The sequence below is a fragment of the Aricia agestis genome, chromosome 7, assembly GCF_905147365.1.
Source record: "Aricia agestis chromosome 7, ilAriAges1.1, whole genome shotgun sequence".
NCBI classification, from domain to species: domain Eukaryota; kingdom Metazoa; phylum Arthropoda; class Insecta; order Lepidoptera; family Lycaenidae; genus Aricia; species Aricia agestis.
In genome coordinates, this window is record NC_056412.1 from 12,825,618 (window position 1) to 12,844,794 (window position 19,177).

Sequence of the window (19,177 nt, forward strand, 5' to 3'; positions counted from 1 at the left end):
TCTGCAGGATTTAATGTCAATATATAAATATTTTGTTTGGAGTGAAATATTGGTGTAAGCTATAGAGCTTGCACCAATATTTCACTCCAAACTTGAAAGACATAATTAGCTACAAAAAATGTTTACTTTTCTCATTATCAATGTCTAAAAAAATACCTTTGTAATTTCCGTTATTACCTTTGTTTGTGTTGTTTAAGAAAAAAAAATTTAAAATAAAATGTGTGGACCGCGAAGGTCATTTCATGTCGTAAAGCGGACCCCGAGCGAAACTAATTGGTGACCCCTGCACTACAGTCTACAAGTTTCTAAAGTGCGAAACCGCGCTTACTTACTAGTTGCAGACTGCAGTATGGACTATGGTATAAATATAACTATTTTAAGCATTCACGTGATGTTCTATAGTCGTATGCACTTACGCACGTAGAGTAGGTTGACTTGGTTGACATTTATACAGTAGATGGTTACATAAAAGTTCTCATTTATTTATTTAATTAATAAAAAGTGCGAGTGGGACTTGCCGCTTGCGTAGGATTCTGTACAAATTATTTGAATGAAAAACCTTTACAATACGTACCAAATATAGAAATGTTCAAATAAACTCAAGGGTTGATCCATACTAATATTATAAATGTGAAAGTGTGTCTGTCTGTCTGTTACCTTTTCAAGCCCAAACTGCTGAACCCATTTTGGCGATGTTTGGTATAGAGATACTTTGAGTCCCGATGATGAATCCGCGTCCTCCTTTTTCACCTGGCATATGAAAGACGGGCGTGAGTGTGAAGAGAGAAGGACGATTTTTTGCGTTAGTCGCCCTCTTAACGCGAATCGGGCATTATCAGCGTGAAGGGATCTTATTATCGGTATTGAGTTATTAATATCCCTATAATATACATTTAACAGGCTATCGACCCATGCAAGTAACATGCGCGTAAGTCTGGAAAATATTAAAAAATGTTAAAACTCGAGAGTCGTAAAAGGTGATATTTAGAAAATCGCATTCAAACTTAACGTACACGTAATAATTCCTCGGACCTCTCTTTCGCACGTATTCAACCGCACGAATTTTACATTTTTTAAAAATCGACAACCGGGATTTAGCACCAACTTTTTGCAGCCAACCTTATGTCATTATATTCATAATAAAATTATCTTTATTTTGATATAAGGTTTATCGCGTAACTGGATCGTTGCAAATTACTAGTATCGATTTACCTGTATATACCTGCCTACCTGATAATTGCACCGGAAAAAAAAAGTCAACCCAGCGTTTGCATATTCTATGAGCTACATACTTTCGATTAGTATACAGTTTTTTGCGTAAGGGAATGAGTGTAATGTTTGAAAAAAAATCATTTTTTAATTATTAATTAATTACACTTTGCACCAAATTTTTCAGACAACCTCCTGTAAATAAATTTTTTAACATATTTAATTTTATAAAAAAATCATTTTCATCCCGTAATACGATGGGTGAGGGTCATTCTATGGCCGGATCTTAGACTATATAGGCTATCCACCACTTAACTTGACAGATAGATTATGGAGAATGTGTCAAATAAGTTGTGGATAGCCTATCCGGCACTTTATTAGGAAGTGGTGAAACAGGCCCTAACAATTAGACACGATCACACGAAGTTAGAGTAAAGCAGAATCAGGGTATATATTTCTGTGCGATTACGTTAGTACAACAAGGGAACCTTGATATCACGTGTATCACAGCCCTACCAAGCAGTGAGCTGAGTGTAAACAAATATTCCTACCGTGAGTTCATTCGCAATCTCAACGACAGCTATTTAAAGCATTTGATTCAACAACAACAACAGGGAGAAAGTAAACTCTGTTGTAAGTTATAACATGGCCTGGCGCACGTATACATTTACGGTCTTCTTGAGACTAGGGTTACACAGCCTGGCATCAGTTCAGTCCATCAGTCTCAGATTGACGCCAGAATGATAGCCGGAAAGTACATAATAAAAATCATGATCAGTCCGTTAATCACACGGTTACACGATCATTCTTTCGTCAGTCTGGATGAGACTGATAGACTGAACTGATGTCATCATGACAGACCGTGTTCCTAGTCTTACTGTAATACGTAAATAAGTGCCAAATTGACAGCTTTGAATTGATGGTGGGAATTCTGGTTATCCTTTAATATCCAACATACTGAAGTTACCGTTCCGATCATCGCGGGTAAAGCCCGCCACCGACAAAAATTAAAATAAAATGCCACTGTACGACATAGATTATAGGTTTCATTTTACTCTACGCTACTACAGAGCGGCGGCATGGGTCGCTAGACCAATGACGGTAGAAAATGATACCTAAAGCGGATAGCCTATGTCACAGTGGCATTTTAATTTAATTTTTGTCGGTCGCGGTCACAATTGCGGCAAAGATAGGAAAGTCACCTTTATACGTTGGAAAAGGTATTAACAGACATCAATCACGTCCACATAGGCATCCATTACACGCTCATGCAAGCGACAGTCAATTCCGTCAATCATGAATTATGTTTGACTGATGGACTAACGAATGGTATTAGACAGTCACTCAATTCTCTTCAGTTTTATGTTAGTCAAAGCCAAAATTTTCAAAGGTATAATTTTCTATTTTTTTTTTCCTATTTTGTCAGATATGACAACACTTACTCAAAATTCGTGACTGATGGTTGCATGAAGCAAAAATCAACATATCCAGATTTTCGTCAATCAACTTCATGCAACCGTCTGTCACGCTCTTACACGGTAGGTTATTCATCAGTTACTGACAGCCAAACCTACCGTGTAATGGATTCCATAGAATAGTCCTGTCTGGATCTTCACTAATGAATTAAGAACATTAATGATGTGCACTAGAATTCGGAAGCTCACTGCCGCAATAGACTGTGCTATGTGCTCCGTTTGGCGCCCCAGTCCTGACCTCTACGAAATTGAATACGCCGTAGTTTCAGCGGAAAATTCACTGCAACGCTTTTGGAGATGCCCGATTTCCGAGGACTTAGGAAATAGTGAAATTTTGTTCTGCCTATTTTAAGCTTTTAACGTAATTGGAGACATGAGTGGATGAAGTGGGTTACTATTATAGGTCTACCAGAATCGGATGGCAAAAAGTGAGAAATTAAATTGACTGTAGCAATGCGGGGGTAATTGGAATAAAACATTTTGATCCTTTTTTTTCCTTATAGCGGCTTATTCTGCGTGTGAAACATGCAAATATAAACATTTATCCAATGATCAAGGATATTTTTTGAAAATCTGCCGTCAGATTCTGGTAGACCTATAACATTTTTCAACATAAGAGCAATTACACATTTTTATCATTTGAACAAACTTTCTATTAATTTACAGTGACTACATTTTTTTGATTTCAAATAATTTTTCTGGTCCAAATACCTCCTAAAACATTTTCAAATTGTTAGTTACCCATTTCATCCTCTTACGTGTTCAATTGGGAAAAACAAGTCTAGAAGCTTCTATTTAAAGCTAATTAGCTAAGCTAATTGTAAAGAATGTCCATCGCGATTTAATTTAATCTTGGTAATGTTCTATAATTCGTAAACTATTTCAATGAGCACATTCGCCGGGCCGGCAGTCTCGAAGCACTTAAAATATTTTTGCTAAGCAGTGAGCAGTTTCAATAAACAGACATCATCAAATTTTTCACTTCAATAAAACAAAGAAATTAATAATAGTACCTAAATTCGAAGATTAAAAGAATAAAAAACTATTTTAGTTCGTTCTGTACACTAAGCGATGAAGCAGATAGAGAAGTCCAACTTAATAGATTATTTTTCAGATACATACCAATAAACTTATAGTTCTATAATATATTCATAATCAAATCGACAATAATTGAAAAAGATTAAACTGCCAAAAGCTTTAGATTTATGTAACTCCAGACTAAAACGATGTCTTCCAGTTGTAGATTCTAGAATTAATGTTAATCAAAGAGCAAAAACGTTTAAAAAATCGTCGACAATCACCGCCGCGGCGGAGGTCGTCGCGGTGAGCGGGCGAGAGACAATACGAGGCTCGGGTTATGAAATCAGTTTGCACAACCTAGCCCTACAGAGTATACTGGCGCTAGTACTCGTATTAGCACAAAACTTATATGCAAGGTCAGCACAAAATACACTTTGTAAATGAACGAGCGTTGAATGTGAGAACAAAAAATACAAATGCATTATGCATCGGCAAAACCGCGAGCTGATAACAACTATAATTAATTACTATTGCACTAAACAATATTTCCTTTGAGGACTCCTTCTAGAACTCAAAAATTTTAAGATCGAATGCAAAAACCTCTCAAAAGCATAAAGCTAAGCCAATTACATAATGTTTACATAAAAACTTCCTATGTCCACGGCCCACGCTCGTAATCGTTACACAACTACGCGACTAATCTACAGCGGGCCGTAAGGTACGGGATACGTCAGGCCGCGGGGGTCAAGCCAATTGACGGGTAACGTCCGCCCGCGGCTGACACGTGCTGTAATTATACCAGACACATTAACCGATTCGTTGCCACCTTCATTTTCACGAATTCTTACCACAGGCCAAGCAGTTTGTTCGATGACGCGCCATAAGCGTCATCGGCCCTGCTAAACGATGACGCCCCACGTGCGGCATTGGCCACTGGTTGTGTTTTATGCACATTTAGACTAAGGAATTGTAATTACAGTATAATCAATTAGTTATAACGTGCTTTTTTAACAATCCTTGTATGCCGCGCCTGGCGCGTCATCGGCCTCACTGAATCTTTTTAAATGACGCGCTGGGCGCGGCAGTGGCCACGAATCGGTTAAGGCCCGTCAGCAGAAGAAAGGCTGCTAGTGGAAGCGCCAGCGCAAGAAACAGAGATCAGTTGCAATCTTGCAGATCTGTGATTTTATGATGTCATAGCGAGAATAGATGGAAATGGAGCTGCAGTGAAAGCGTCAGCACAAAGCTCAGAGAAGAGAAGAGATTAGATGCAAACTTGCAGATTTTAAGATGACACAGCAAAAATAGATGGAAATGAAGCCGCACTGGAAGCGCCAGTGCAAGAGAGATCAATTGCAATCTTGCAGATCTTTAAGATTTTCAAGAAAAATGGAACGGGAAGGCGCAGTCGATTTTTAGATCTCTTTGCGGCGGGAGTCAGCGAGGAGTCAGCAGGTAGATCAGTTGTTGGAAGATCGCGACCAAATGGTAAAACGTTACTGGTTCCTATTGTATGTCTTAAAGCGTCTATGGTCCTCCAGCTTTGCTGAGCGATCTTCAAATTTTGCTCGGCCCATAACAATCGGTGTTGAGAACAGATCGCTACAATATGCATGTCAGTATCATCACGGGATTGTGCAAGTTGAAATACTTTATTGTGCACAATCAATTACATAAAATACAAAGTTTAAAAAGAAATAATATTAATAAATGCAGAAAGCACACAAAGGCGGCCTTATTACTAAGCAGCAATCTCTTCCAGGCAACCTTTGAGCGAGCGGATTAGAATGCTGGAATCGGGTATAGTGCTAAAAGTATATTAATTAAATACTGAGACATAAAAAGCTAAAGATTACAAGTTATCAAAATAGAAGTAGTCAGTAGATCAAAATGTGACCAAAGTATCAAAGGAAAAAAACGTTTTGCAACGATCACCATTCACCCACATAAATAAGTTAATATTCTTGAACATTTATATTCAAACAGTGCAAACACTGAAACAGTAGGTAAGTTTTTTTAAATGGATAAAGTCAAATTACACACTCCTATAATTTTCCTGTTACAGATCGACTTGTATGAATGGTTAATAGTTATATATAGAACCGAATGAACATTACCTACTGTGTTGATAAGGGATTTGCGAATACTTACTGAGCATTGAAGGGCTACTTTCAACGTAAAAATAAATTGAAAGCGTTATCAAATTGACTCAATGTACTTAATAAAATAAAACAAAAGCTCAATTAGTAAATAAAATAATGTCTAGAACCAAAAGAATTTCTTAATTTCGTTGGTGGTAAATGATAACTCGATAACGAACAAGTATCGGTGAGTGGTGACACGTGAAGATCGTGTGACAATAGCAGTCGAGTGTCGGACGCAGGGCTGCCACCACTTGTTCAGTAATAAATTATTGTAAAGTGAAATTAATCACTAAAATATAGTCTTAAGTCCATCCAATTTCATTTCGTATTCATGAATTTATAATAATAATAATATCTATGGACGCTTCACACCACGTCAGTCTGGCCCCGTGCTAAGTACCTAAAGGACTTGTGTTACAGGTACCAGACAACGGAAATATATTTAATACTTTTATACTATACATATATTTAAGATTTTTATTATATCATACACATATTTAATACACATCCAGACCCGGGAACTTTGAAAAATATTAGTTCCGTCGGCGCGATTCGAACCCGCGACCCCCGGCTTGAGCTACCGACGCGCTCACCACTGAGCCACAGAGGTCGTCATGAATTAATGTAAAAATTCAAAGATTATTTTTCCGACCCAAATATCGACCAATAGAATTGCACCATTCGACGTCACGTGGTACAACCTACATGGTATTATACTGATTATTTTTCCGACCCAAATATCGACCAATAGAATTGCACCATTCGACGTCACGTGGTACAACCTACATGGTATATATAACAACAACAAAGGGAAAAGGGCCACAACCGCTGGGAACCCCCGCCAACACAACCAAGCCATCCTAGCTCATCTCACGTACCCGTCACCCTACCCGACAAGACAAGATGTCATCAAAATCTAACAACTCCTACAAAACGGCTACGTCAGCTGCGAGTGGCTCAGATGCCAAGACCGGGAAGACGTTCAGCCGATCACTAAGGGAGAAGACCTTGGCCAAGATGCTACTGCAGAAGTCAGCCCAACCCTCAACAGCAACAGAGGAAGTCACACAAAACCCAGTAGACCAGGGTAGCCCTTCCCAAACAACAGCAGAGGAGGTGCAGATTAAGATACAAGAATGGGAGCAAGCCGAGCTACCACCCCGCCCTATCAACTCGGCAGAGGAGGACGACGAGCTGTCGGAACTCTCAGAATCGTCGGTCTGCTCGGACTTCTCGCGGAAAAGTCGCACCTCCAGGAAGAGCATTCTATTCACCAGCTCCCGGGGATTTGCAGTGGAAATGGACGTGGCCACAAAGGTAGCCAACACCACGCTACAAAAAGGGAAGGAGGCACTAGAGAAGGCAGGGAACATGAAACGCGAATGTAAGTTAGACGCGATTGAGTCCCTGCAAAGCCTCTATGAAATCGTCCTTTCCCTCTCCGACTCCAGGTCACGGCACAAATACAACCTGGAGAAAGAGCGCAGCCGCCACGCCATTGAGCTAGTTAACATAGAAAGGGCACACAACAAACAAATTGCCCTACTCACAGCCGAGATCAACTCCCTCAAGGAAAACATGGCGGCCACCCTAAAAGAGACCCAGGATGTTCGGAAATGGCTGGAGTTCGAGACAGCAGAGCCACACCGACAAATCAAGGAAACTCACAAGGTGGCCCCAATAATAAACAACAATATTCAGGCCTTAACATCAAAAATAACAGAGGAAATGACCAAATCCAAGGAGAACACAAGACCAACTCTCCCCCAGGAGAATATAAAACCGGAGCTAGCGGAGATGAAGAATACCATCGAAGATCTCAGAAAAACAATCAGAAAAATAGAAGAACAGAACGTTACGCTACACAAAGAAAGTAAACTAGAGCTCAAACAACAACTGCAAGAGCTAACCACCAAAACAATCATACCGCAAGACAGCAGCGACATGCTACAGCAGCAGATGAACTCCATAGCCTCCAAGCTGGAGGAGGTAACAATGACCCTGCGGCAGCCGCAGCCGACCGCTCCAAATGCCATCGATCTAACAGCCCAACTCGAGCCCATAAGCGAGAGGCTAAAAATAGTGTCCTCGGAAATAAAATCCATGAGGACCGAAAAATCCGAGGCACAACCGCAACCGACGCTCAGCATAGGCACAGAGATGGCATTGGTTGAGATGCTGAAGAACCAGGCAAAACCAATGTCATACGCGGCAGCCGCAAAGAAGCCTCCCCCGCCGCCACAACGCAAGGAGCAGCACAGTATAATAGTGTCTTCTAAGGACGCTAAAGACACCAGCGAAAAGACTCTAAAAATAATTAGAACAGTCCTGGACCCCAAGAAGACCGGGGCCAGAGTGGACAACCTAAAAAGAGTCAAAAACCAGAAGATCATACTTAGCTGCACCAAAAAGGAGGACATAGAGTTCATCGCAGCGCGACTACAAGAAAGTGACCAACTTAAGCAGGAGAGGGCAAGACAGAGCAACCCTCTCCTTATAATAAAGAATGTGTTGTCGTTCCATACGGACGCCGAAATCATCGAACACCTTAAGGCCCAAAATAAACAGGTGTTCAACGGCGTCCCGGATAAAGAACTAAGCATCAGGGTAAAGTATAGGAAGAGGGCACGGAACCAGCAAGAGTGCCACGTGGTACTGGAGGTATCACCGTTGCTTCACAAGAACTTCCTGGAAGTGGGGAAGGTCTACATTGACCTACAAAGGAGACCATCGAAGACCAGTCTCCCCTCCTCCAGTGTGCCAGGTGCCTTGGCTTTGGGCACACAACAAAGATCTGCGAGGAGGAGCATCGGCGATGCAGCTACTGCGGCGACACTACCCACGACTGGGACAAATGCGAGGCACGGAAGAGTACAATGCCACCGACCTGCTATAACTGCAAAATCGTCTCTAAGTCAACAGCGCCCCTTGACACTGCACATAACGCCTTCAGCAGCGAATGCACAGAGAGACACAAGTGGGACAGTATAGCAAGGTCCAGAATCTCTTACCTTTGCTAAGGGCGACAACACGAACAAAACGACAGGATCTCCCGAGAAGCCACCCCAGTACATTAAAGTAATCCAAGCAAACCTGCAAAGATCCAAAACGGCCACCCTAGAGCTCTTAAGAGTGGCCGCAGAACAAAAGATTTCGATAGCCCTACTTCAAGAACCTTACGTAGGAAGTGCAGGTTTCCTCAAACAACATCCAGGGACACAAGTCATCCAGTGTACCCTGAACAGAGAAGGGCCCAACAAAGCCGCTGTTGTGATATTCGGCGACACCATCGAGGTGTTGCACGATCCACAATTGGTCACAGAGACCGAGGCAGCGGTAACCATCAAAGCGGCCAACCTCGAGCTTGGGTTAATATCGGTGTACTTCGAGGGAGACAAAGATATACAAGAGAATATAAGAAAAGTCAGGAACACTATTGGCAAACTTTCCACTCAAAATGTCATAGTGGCAGGTGACGTGAACGCGTGGAGTCATTGGTGGGGAAGCGCCACAGAAGATCAGAGGGGCCACGCCTACTCCACATTCCTCGATGAAATAGACTTCCACATCCTCAACACCGGAGACACACCCACCTTCGAAACGGAGAGGAACGGCAGGATGTACACAAGTATAGTCGACGTGACAGCGTGCAGCCTGCCAATGTTAGCGAAGGTGGAGAACTGGAGAGTCACCCGGGACGCTACAACATCAGACCACAACGCAATCACCTTCCGGATCAGGGTCGAGGGAAAACTTCAACCACTCCCGCGACCAACAACCCGGAAGTACAACACCAAGAAAGCGAAGTGGTCAGCGTTCAGGGATAAATTCAACAAGTCTCTGGTGGATACCAACATCAACAAGGATGCCATAAAGGAGTCGATAAAGACAGCAAACGACTTGGAAGAAGCCGTAAGTACCTATATAAATAATATCCAGGAAGCATGTGTAGAAACGATTCCGAAGATAGGTACTTACAAAGGCAAATTAGTGCCACCGTGGTGGGACAAGTCCTTAGAACACCTTAAAAAGGACGTCCTGAGGAAGAAAAGACGGATTAAAAACGCGGCACCATCGAGGAAAAAATACGTCATCGAAGAATACAGGGCCACAAGACAGGAGTATCGAAAGAAAATGGAGGAGGCACAAACAAAAAGCTGGAAGGAGTTCTGTGCGACTCAAGAGAAAGAAAGCATGTGGGACGGGATATACAGAATCATCGGGAAGACAACAACAAACCAGGAGAACGTGTTACTGAGAGACACACAAGGCAAGACACTAAGTCCGCAAAGATCCGCGGATCTCCTAGCCGAAACATTCTATCCCGATGACTCCGAAGAAACCGATTCACAATACCACCAACACTTAAGGGGAAACTACCCGGTAGAACAACTAGCAGAGGATGACCCACCATTCACTATGGCGGAACTGGAGTCAATCCTGTCGTCGCTGAATCCAGGGAAAGCTCCAGGCCCCGATGGCCTCACATCGGACATTTGCAGCGAGGCCATCATGTGTGCACCGGAAGTGTTCTTAGAATTGGCGAATAAATGCCTACAATTAGGGCACTTCCCAACGCAATGGAAGAAAGCACACGTGGTCATTCTGAAAAAACCGGGTAAAGAAGACTACACTCACCCCAAGTCGTACAGACCCATTGGACTACTCTCCATCCTGGGGAAGATAGTCGAAAAACTCATGATCACCAGAGTCCAATGGCATATACTCCCCTCAATAAACAAGAATCAGTTCGGCTTCATCCCGCAAAGAAACACAGAAGATGCGCTATTCGGCCTAGTAGACCAAATCAAGGAGGAGATACAGAACAAGAAAATCGTCCTCCTAGTCTCACTTGACATAGAAGGCGCATTCGACAATGCGTGGTGGCCGGCGCTGAAGCACCAGCTGATAAGAAAAGGATGCCCCTCCAATATATACAGAATGATCTGCTCATACCTCGAAGACCGTGGTATAGAGGTTAACTACGCCGGCAAGAAAAGCGCAAAAGGGACAAGTAAAGGTTGTGTCCAAGGATCAACAGGCGGACCAACCTTCTGGAATATCTTATTGAACCCGCTACTCGACCAACTATCCAGATGCCGAGTAAACTTCAAAGCCTTTGCCGACGACATTACACTGATCTTCTCCGAAGAGACCGCTGACGCTATAGAGGAAAAAGCGAACCGCGTGCTCCGGATCGTCGAGAGGTGGGGAGCACATAACAAGTTAAGGTTTGCAGCTCATAAAACCAATGCAATGCTGCTCACCCGAAAACTGAAATTTACCGCTCCCCAAATAAAGATGTCCGGAATCAACATCAAACTCGTGGACGAAATAAAACTTCTAGGCGTCACAATCAACCGCACTCTCACCTTCACCTCGCATGTGGCGGCAGTCTGCAAGAAAGCCGCAAACATCTATAAGCAGATCGCACACTCCGCCAAGGTGACGTGGGGGTTGAACGGGGAAATTATCAGAACTATTTATATATCAGTGATTGAGCCGATCATCCTGTACGCTGCGAGTGTCTGGGCCCAAGCAGCAGACTTAAACAAGACCAAAGCGTTGCTGGACTCCATACAGAGAAGCTTTGCAATCAAGATCTGCAAAGCCTACAGGACAGCCTCATTAACATCCACAGTGGCACTGGCAGGACTGCTGCCGCTGGACATCAGGATACACGAAGCGACAGCCCTTTACAAGACCAAGAAAGGATTATCGAGCGACTACGTTCCGCCCGGGAAAACGCTGCAAAAGACCTGCGACGTGCTCACGTTACCCCACCCTTCCGACCTCACCGTTACCACCTTCGAGAAGTTGGAAGACATGGAGCCCTCGACAATAGAAAAGTATAACATCCAAGGCCCTCAAATCTACACAGACGGCAGCAAGATAGAGGGCAAAACGGGGGCAGCAATATCATGGTGGGAGAACGGGCGAGAAGTAACCTACACCAGACTGTCGCTCGATCAAAACTGCACAGTGTTTCAGTCAGAGATGTTCGCCCTCTACAAGGCAGTAGAGTTGGTAAAGGAAACCGAACATAAAGAAATCAACATTTTTAGCGACTCAAGATCTTCGCTAGAGCTAATTCGGAACCCTAAGCCAAAAACTCAACTAGTGGCGGACATCAAAACAAGTATCAAGGACATCGAAGACCAAGGCAGGAAGCTAAGATTCTTCTGGCTCCGCGCACACGTAGGGACGCCAGGGAACGAAAGGGCTGACGAACTAGCAAAACAGGCAGCCCTTGATCCAAAAGAAGTCCCAGATTACGACCAGATCCCCCTGTCCTACATCAAGAGGAAAATCAGAAGAGAATCGATCCTAAGATGGCAGGACAGATACACAAATGCGGACACGGGAAACACCACCAAAAAATTCCTGCCCAACATCGAGAAGTCGTACCGCTTTATAAGAACAACAACTCTCACACCCACTCACATCCAAGCAATGACTGGCCATGGTGCTTTTGCCAAATATCTGCACCGGTTTAAGCTGATCAACAGCCCAGGATGTGAGTGCGATCAAGAAGTAGAAGAAACGGTATGGCACATAATCTTCGATTGCCCCCGCTTCCTGCACCAGAGACACGACGTCGAACACCAACTGAACGTCAACCTAGAGGAAGCGGATTTACCCAAATACCTGGAGGACAAGCACGCCAAAGACACGTTCCTGACTTACATAGAAAGAATATTTACCATAGCAAAACAAAGATTTAAAGAACATCAAGAAGCGGATAGCGCAACAACAAATGTAGAAAGAACAGAACCTGCTGCCCTCACCGTCCCAATTCAACCAATAGCCACTCCTCCATTCAGCATACCCAGGTGGCTGAGCGGGGGAGAAAGTGGGACACCCTCCATCAGAACGAGGAAAGTGGTTCTGTTTATGAACAATAATTATGAAAGACTAGGCATCTGTTTCTGCTCCACATTTGGAAACAAGAGTGTTGCCATCTCACCAGGGCTGGCCCTTATTCTTAAAGGAAGTACAACAAGAGCGACAATGAAAAGGAAGAAATTCGAAGAACTGGGCGAAGAGGCAATAGAAGGACAAAATTGTCGAGTAGTACGCACCAAAAACAAGACAGTGCTGCTATTCGACCAGACACCTGAAAAATCCCAATTCGCCCAAGCATGTGCGCTCTTGTTAAAAATCGCCGAATTGGATGCCACACTCATCGGACCAAGAACCATCAGCATTGACGTGATGACAGCAGATTTATTCAGGGGAGAAGTGGCGGACTATCTCGGGTGCGTTAAAGCAGCGGAAAAACACGAAATCATTGTGTACGAGGGAAGAACACAAGACCTGAGCTTCCTCGTGCCCAACAAACCACCCGAGAAAACATCCGAAATAACGACCGCACAACTAAGATACATTAGTCCTCAGATAGCAGAGTCACACGTCACTACCTTGGCAGTGGAGCAGACCCTAAACCCGACGTCAAGATACAATGTCATCAGTAAAATAAAAAGCAAGATTGCTCAACTAACAAACTGGAGACGATCACCAACAACCGAGTCTCCAGAGACAAGCAAACCATCACTCCCAGGGCCATCTACTGAGACGCCGAAGTCAAGCGCGGAAGTCTGGGCTGAAAAGGAAAGAGTATTAAGGAGACAAAGGGCAGCTGAAAAACAAAAAGAGGCCGTCATCGCGGCCAAACAACAGACCTCAGCCGCCAAAGTTGACCAGCATCTCCATCGGCTGGTCGCAAAGGAGAGCCGACACTTTAGGAGAGAGCCTCAAGAAGGTCTCGAGAAACAGCTGCTCCTACGACCGGACACATTCCGAAGCCCGGATACCCAAGCAAACGCGCTCAGCAGATTCACCAACGCCCCAAAACCACCACAGACAACACCAAAAACACAACAACCAACAAAGGCACAAATAGGTCTGGTCAAGAGTCCGACCCTAAGGAAAGTGGTACGACAAGAAGATCACATGATCAACGCGTTCCTTGAATACGTAGCCGTATTAGAGGCCAATAGGATCATCAGGATCAAGGAATGCGAAGATATCATGAAGTCGTACCAAAAAGGCAAAGATGGCCTCCTACAAATCCAACTAGAGGAGGCCCATGCAACGGTCTATAATAACAACACAGCGACCGTCCTTAGGGGACAGGACATGACTACCCATATGGCGGCGTATAGCGCCACCTCAGGAATAGTCCTCCTGGACGAAGACCGGACTAAAAGAAGAGGACAACCCGTCTATAACATTCCGTCTCGCGACCCCATCGTCGTCACCACCAGGGGGACAGAAATATGGCTGGAAGACAGGATCCTACAAACATCCCAGATCCTGTCTGAGGTAGAGCCCCCCGACGAATGGACGATCCCAACAATAACTTGGATTAACGGGGTCCCGGGTTGCGGGAAAACGACGTGGATAGTCCAAAACTTCAACGCCGAAGAGGATGTAGTTGTAACGACAACAATCGAGGCAAAGAAAGACCTCGAGGAGAAAATCCGGGAAAAGGCAGGCCATGAAGCTTCGAGGAGGGTGCGCACAATCGCATCTCTCCTAGTAAATGGACCGAAGGGACTCGAAGACCTGGAACGCAAGAGGCTGCTTGTAGATGAAGCACTAATGAGTCACTTCGGATCCATAATACTGGCGGCGCAGATCATCAAAGCCGAGAGCCTGCTATTAATAGGGGACGTAAACCAGCTCCCCTACATTGACCGGGATAATCTCTTCGAGCTGTATTACTATCGCCCGTATCACCTCGCAGACGTAGCCAAAGATCTTCTCTGTACACATAGGTGCCCGCAAGACGTCGCTATGGCGCTAAAGCAAATACACAAGAGCATCTACTCCTCAAGCAACATCATAAAGTCCCTGGCAATAACACCCATGACCGGGACGGAGATCCCTAAAACCGACACCAACACCCTGTACCTGACTTACACCCAGCTAGAAAAGTCAACTCTGAGGAAGTCAGGTTACGGAATAGGAGAGGCCTCAAAAGTACTTACAATACATGAGGCCCAGGGATTGTGTTACAAGAGAGTCTACGTCATCAAACAGCAAAAGAGGAAGTTGCAGCTACACGACAGTGCTTCACACGCGGTGGTTGCCCTGACGCGTCACACGGAACATCTAGTCTACTACACCGACGACACGGATGACGCGCTGGGCAAACTCATAAAGGGAGTGATGGAAACACCTGTTAAGGCCATCATGGAGTACAACGCCAAGATGGCCATTAAGAACCAGGACCATTCCACTATCAAAAAACTGGTCTCGGCCACAGCTCCATGATGGCATATAAAACTGATAAAATACCGGACTGACAACAAACAATCAAGAAGATGACATCAGCCACCAACAGGTGGCCCACGAATACGCCCCCACCACCAACAGGGGGCAGAGGACATCAGCCACCAACAGGTGGCCAACACAATGAATAGACCCCTCACCCAGCGAGCGGGACTGGCATGGACCAACACCTTTAACATCCCAGAAACTCCACCCAGCTTTGGTGACCCCTCAACACCCGAGCCAATGCCAAAACACCGAAAGGCAAAGGGTGGAGACAAATCGTGAGGAAAGTGGAAAATGCCGGACTTACCCACTGGGCTCCAACTGAGGTCCAAAGATAAATAAAATAATCAAGAAGATGACATCACCCCGGAAGATCAAGACTTCGAGGACATCCCAGTCAAGAAGATGACTTCCGGGAAGATGACAGCAGCCACCAACCAGGTGGCCAACGTAATAAGACCCCCAAAAACACCAGAGGTCACGACACACAGAGCCCCTTCAGGGCGAATAATGTAAATAACCCGATAATGTAATCCGACGCAAAACGATAGCATAAAAAGAAAATATATTAATATCAAAAGAAATTTAATCAGGGCACAGGCCATCTAGGCCTGTGGAGTTTAGAAAAAAAAAAAAAAAAAAAAAAAAAAAAAAAAAAAAAACCTACATGGTATTATACTGATAATTTTTTGAAAATTTTCTCTGGTAGTTGCTATATATAAAAGACAAACACGTCAAACTGACAGGTTGAAGTCTCATGGTGCAATTATATTGGCCGACATTTGGGACGGAAAAATAATCCCCCGAATACCACACGAGCTTCAAAATTATCTGGCATTTCCCTCAAGGTTCCCTGCAAACAAATAAAGTCGTCAAGTTTTTCAGGAAAAATCACTCGCGCTTCGCGCTCGTGATTTTTTAACCTGAAAAACTTGAATCCTTCATTTGTTTGCAACGAACCTATCGGGAAATATCCGATAATTTTGAAGCTCTTGTGGTATTATAAGTGATAATTTTTTGAAAATTTTCTCTGGTAGTTGCTATATATAAAAGACAAACACGTCAAACTGACAGGTTGAATTCAATTGTGTCTCATGGTGCAATTATATTGGCCGACATTTGGGACGGAAAAATAATCCCCCGAATACCACTCGAGCTTCAAAATTATCTGGCATTTCCCTCAAGGTTCCCTGCAAACAAATAAAGTCGTCGCTTCGCGCTCGTGATTTTTTAACCTGAAAAACTTGAATCCTTCATTTGTTTGCAACGAACCTATCGGGAAATATCCGATAATTTTGAAGCTCTTGTGGTATTATAAGTGATAATTTAATCATATTATTATTAAAGTAAGACGACCTGTACAAGTTGAAAAAAACATTGGTAGCGGCAACCCTAACTTAGCAAAGTAATAACAACTAATTATTAACCTTTACAGTACACAGGTATTACTATAATGATACAAGAGGAGGATAGTCGCGTGACTAGTAACTGAACTACATTGGACAGTGTACTAAATTGGTCGGGTTATGTCAATTTAATGTTACGTGACGCGATCTGTCGTCTGGGTTTGACATAACGCAACCAAATTAGGTAGGTGCGCACTCTGCCTATGAATAAACTTCTCCGATAGTACAATGTTATGGAAAAAATGTGTAACTAATGATTTTGAAATCACCAAAGGTTACTTTTAATTGCATATTTTTCGTAATTATGTCTATTTTAACATAGTAATGCATAACCGCGTATTAGTATGAGATTTAGAAAACTTGTTCAAGGCTAGTACGCCTAGGTTTTAATTTCTAAGTTAGGTATTCTGCAATTTTGATTATCTTTATTTGATCTACATCTTATGCGTGGATGGCTTATAGTACTTACTGAATATTATTGGTGTATACTACGGACTAAGATTGTATTGATTATAATATTTAACGCTAGCTCACGCTGCTGTCGTCAAATGTTAAGCGACGGTGGATAGCAACAGAAAAGGAAGCTTTCTTTATTTGCCTAATAAAATAAACAGAAAAAAAGAAAAAACTAAACAAAGTAGCTCACCAGTCAGTAGCACTGAAACTAGAACGTATTATGGCGTCTATAATAATTATTACTTTGGCTAGGTTTTGATGGACTTAAAATTATTATCATCGATGGCGTAACGTTAAACGTATACAGATAAGGTGACATTCATACGATTACTGCGAATGACATTTTAAGAGCTGTAATTGCCTAAAATTTTATGTACAAGATCTCCTTGAAAAATCTAAAAGTTGTGTTAGGTGAACCGTGAACGTCTTGAAATTTTTCCATAACAAACTTAACGTCAAGCAAAAGTTTCGGAGATAGGGCAATAAGATGGATCAAACAGACTAACAGATACTAACCGGTAACCGCTTAGCATAAGTCGAGCACAATTTTTAGATCGCTCGGCAAAAATGAATGAACGCAATTTGAAGTCCCTTTGGTGTGGCAATGAGTGACTAGTGAGTGCCCGTGCACAGGTCGTTTTGGTAGATTGTGATCAGACGGCGCGCGGCAGCACAGTTTGAGTAGCTAACAGCTATAATATTAATAAATTTCTCTATCGTTTTATATTCACATGATCCTATTTACTTACTTGACAGTTCACACAGTTCAGATACACTTCCTGTTTCTCTAAAAGTCTTAAAAGATCTCAATTCTCAAAGTTATCTACCATCAGAGAATTTTATTTATAGGCAGATGGCGGACTTTCGTTATTTGGTCGGGTTGATAGTTCCTATGGGCGGGTTGACAACTCTCATGAGCATTTTAAGTATTACTATAGAAAATACTTACACAGCTAACGTGAACACTGCTGTGTAGGTTGCTGCTGATGGCTGGCAGATCTGGCTTGCGTTCCGTCTTCTTGGCTTGGCGCTTGGCTTTCCCTTCCAAAAACCTCTTTTGTAGGGCGCTGGTCTCCAAGTTCTGCTGCTCGCATGCGCCAGTGAACGACTGATCGAATCTCGGAACACACTCCGTCTGTCGTCTCCTATAGGTCTCTATTCTCCTTCTGCAAAGAATAGAATACTTTATAAATAAGGTGATTTAAGATGATTATTGTTTAAATGAATTGTCTATCTTTTTAAAAGTCTTGATTAGTATATGTATAAAGTGGCGGCCTTAGGGGGTGGCGAAGGGTGGCAATCGCCCTGGGGCTCGCTCTTGCAGGGGCCTCGCGTCAAGCAAAAGGTCATAAAGTGGCATTTTATTTGAATTTTTGGTGGTGAGGTCCCGGTTTCGGCGGTGGTAGATAGACGGCCAAAGGGCATTACAAAGACCTGCCGCCCGTAGCCTCGCATGGGTAAGGCCGCCACTGAATTTAAATTGGGTCAATGTCTATACCTACTATATATTAACTTCTATCTTAGACAAGATGTTTCATTAGTCTTATGAGTTTTATGTTTCTTCTTTTATAGTACTCAGGCAACCTCATGATACAATAATATATTCTACTTTTAACAAACTCCCAAAAAAGAAAGTGGTCCTATATTCGGCTGTATATTAAGTACTTTACTTTCAAATTACGATATAAATTACAAAGTATTGGAATAACCGATGAGGCACAGTAAGTATACATGTATAAGTGTATAGTAAGTATACGAAACAGTATACATAGTTGTAGAGGTGCAACAATATTCCGATGTTCAGTGAAGCGCGACTCGGAGCGCGGTCACCTTGGCCAAATGTTAATGCGGACACATTCAATTCGAAAAAAATAGATATTCCAATCATTTACTCCTCGTAAGGCAGACTGATTAAAATTATTACTAATCTACATCTACACTATTATAATTAAGAGGAAAGATTTGTATTTTTTTGTATATGTTTAAAGCTACAGTGCCGATTTCGGCACCATTGGAAAGCTACATTCACCCTGAGCACCATAGGCTATATTTATTGTCAGAGAATATTGGGGATCCTTACTTAAACCTAACTAACGTAATCCAAGGTGTAAAAAAGTGCCCTAAAAAGTCGTTCGTCGCATGCGCTGAGGAAACTATAATCTAAGAACAAAAGTATGTTCTACAA

At 43.0% G+C, this 19,177-nt stretch overlaps 1 protein-coding gene across 2 annotated transcripts in view; it reads right to left on the bottom strand.

The window, feature by feature from the left end:
• LOC121729170 (neurogenic protein mastermind-like) overlaps positions 1-19,177 on the bottom strand; it is a 78,806-nt gene that overhangs the window by 31,457 nt on the left and 28,172 nt on the right. For both annotated transcript variants that reach the window (XM_042117600.1, XM_042117599.1), the window contains exon 2: positions 17,942-18,158. In XM_042117600.1, coding sequence (XP_041973534.1) covers positions 17,942-18,158 — 217 coding nt within the window. The remainder of the gene's footprint in view (positions 1-17,941; positions 18,159-19,177) is intronic.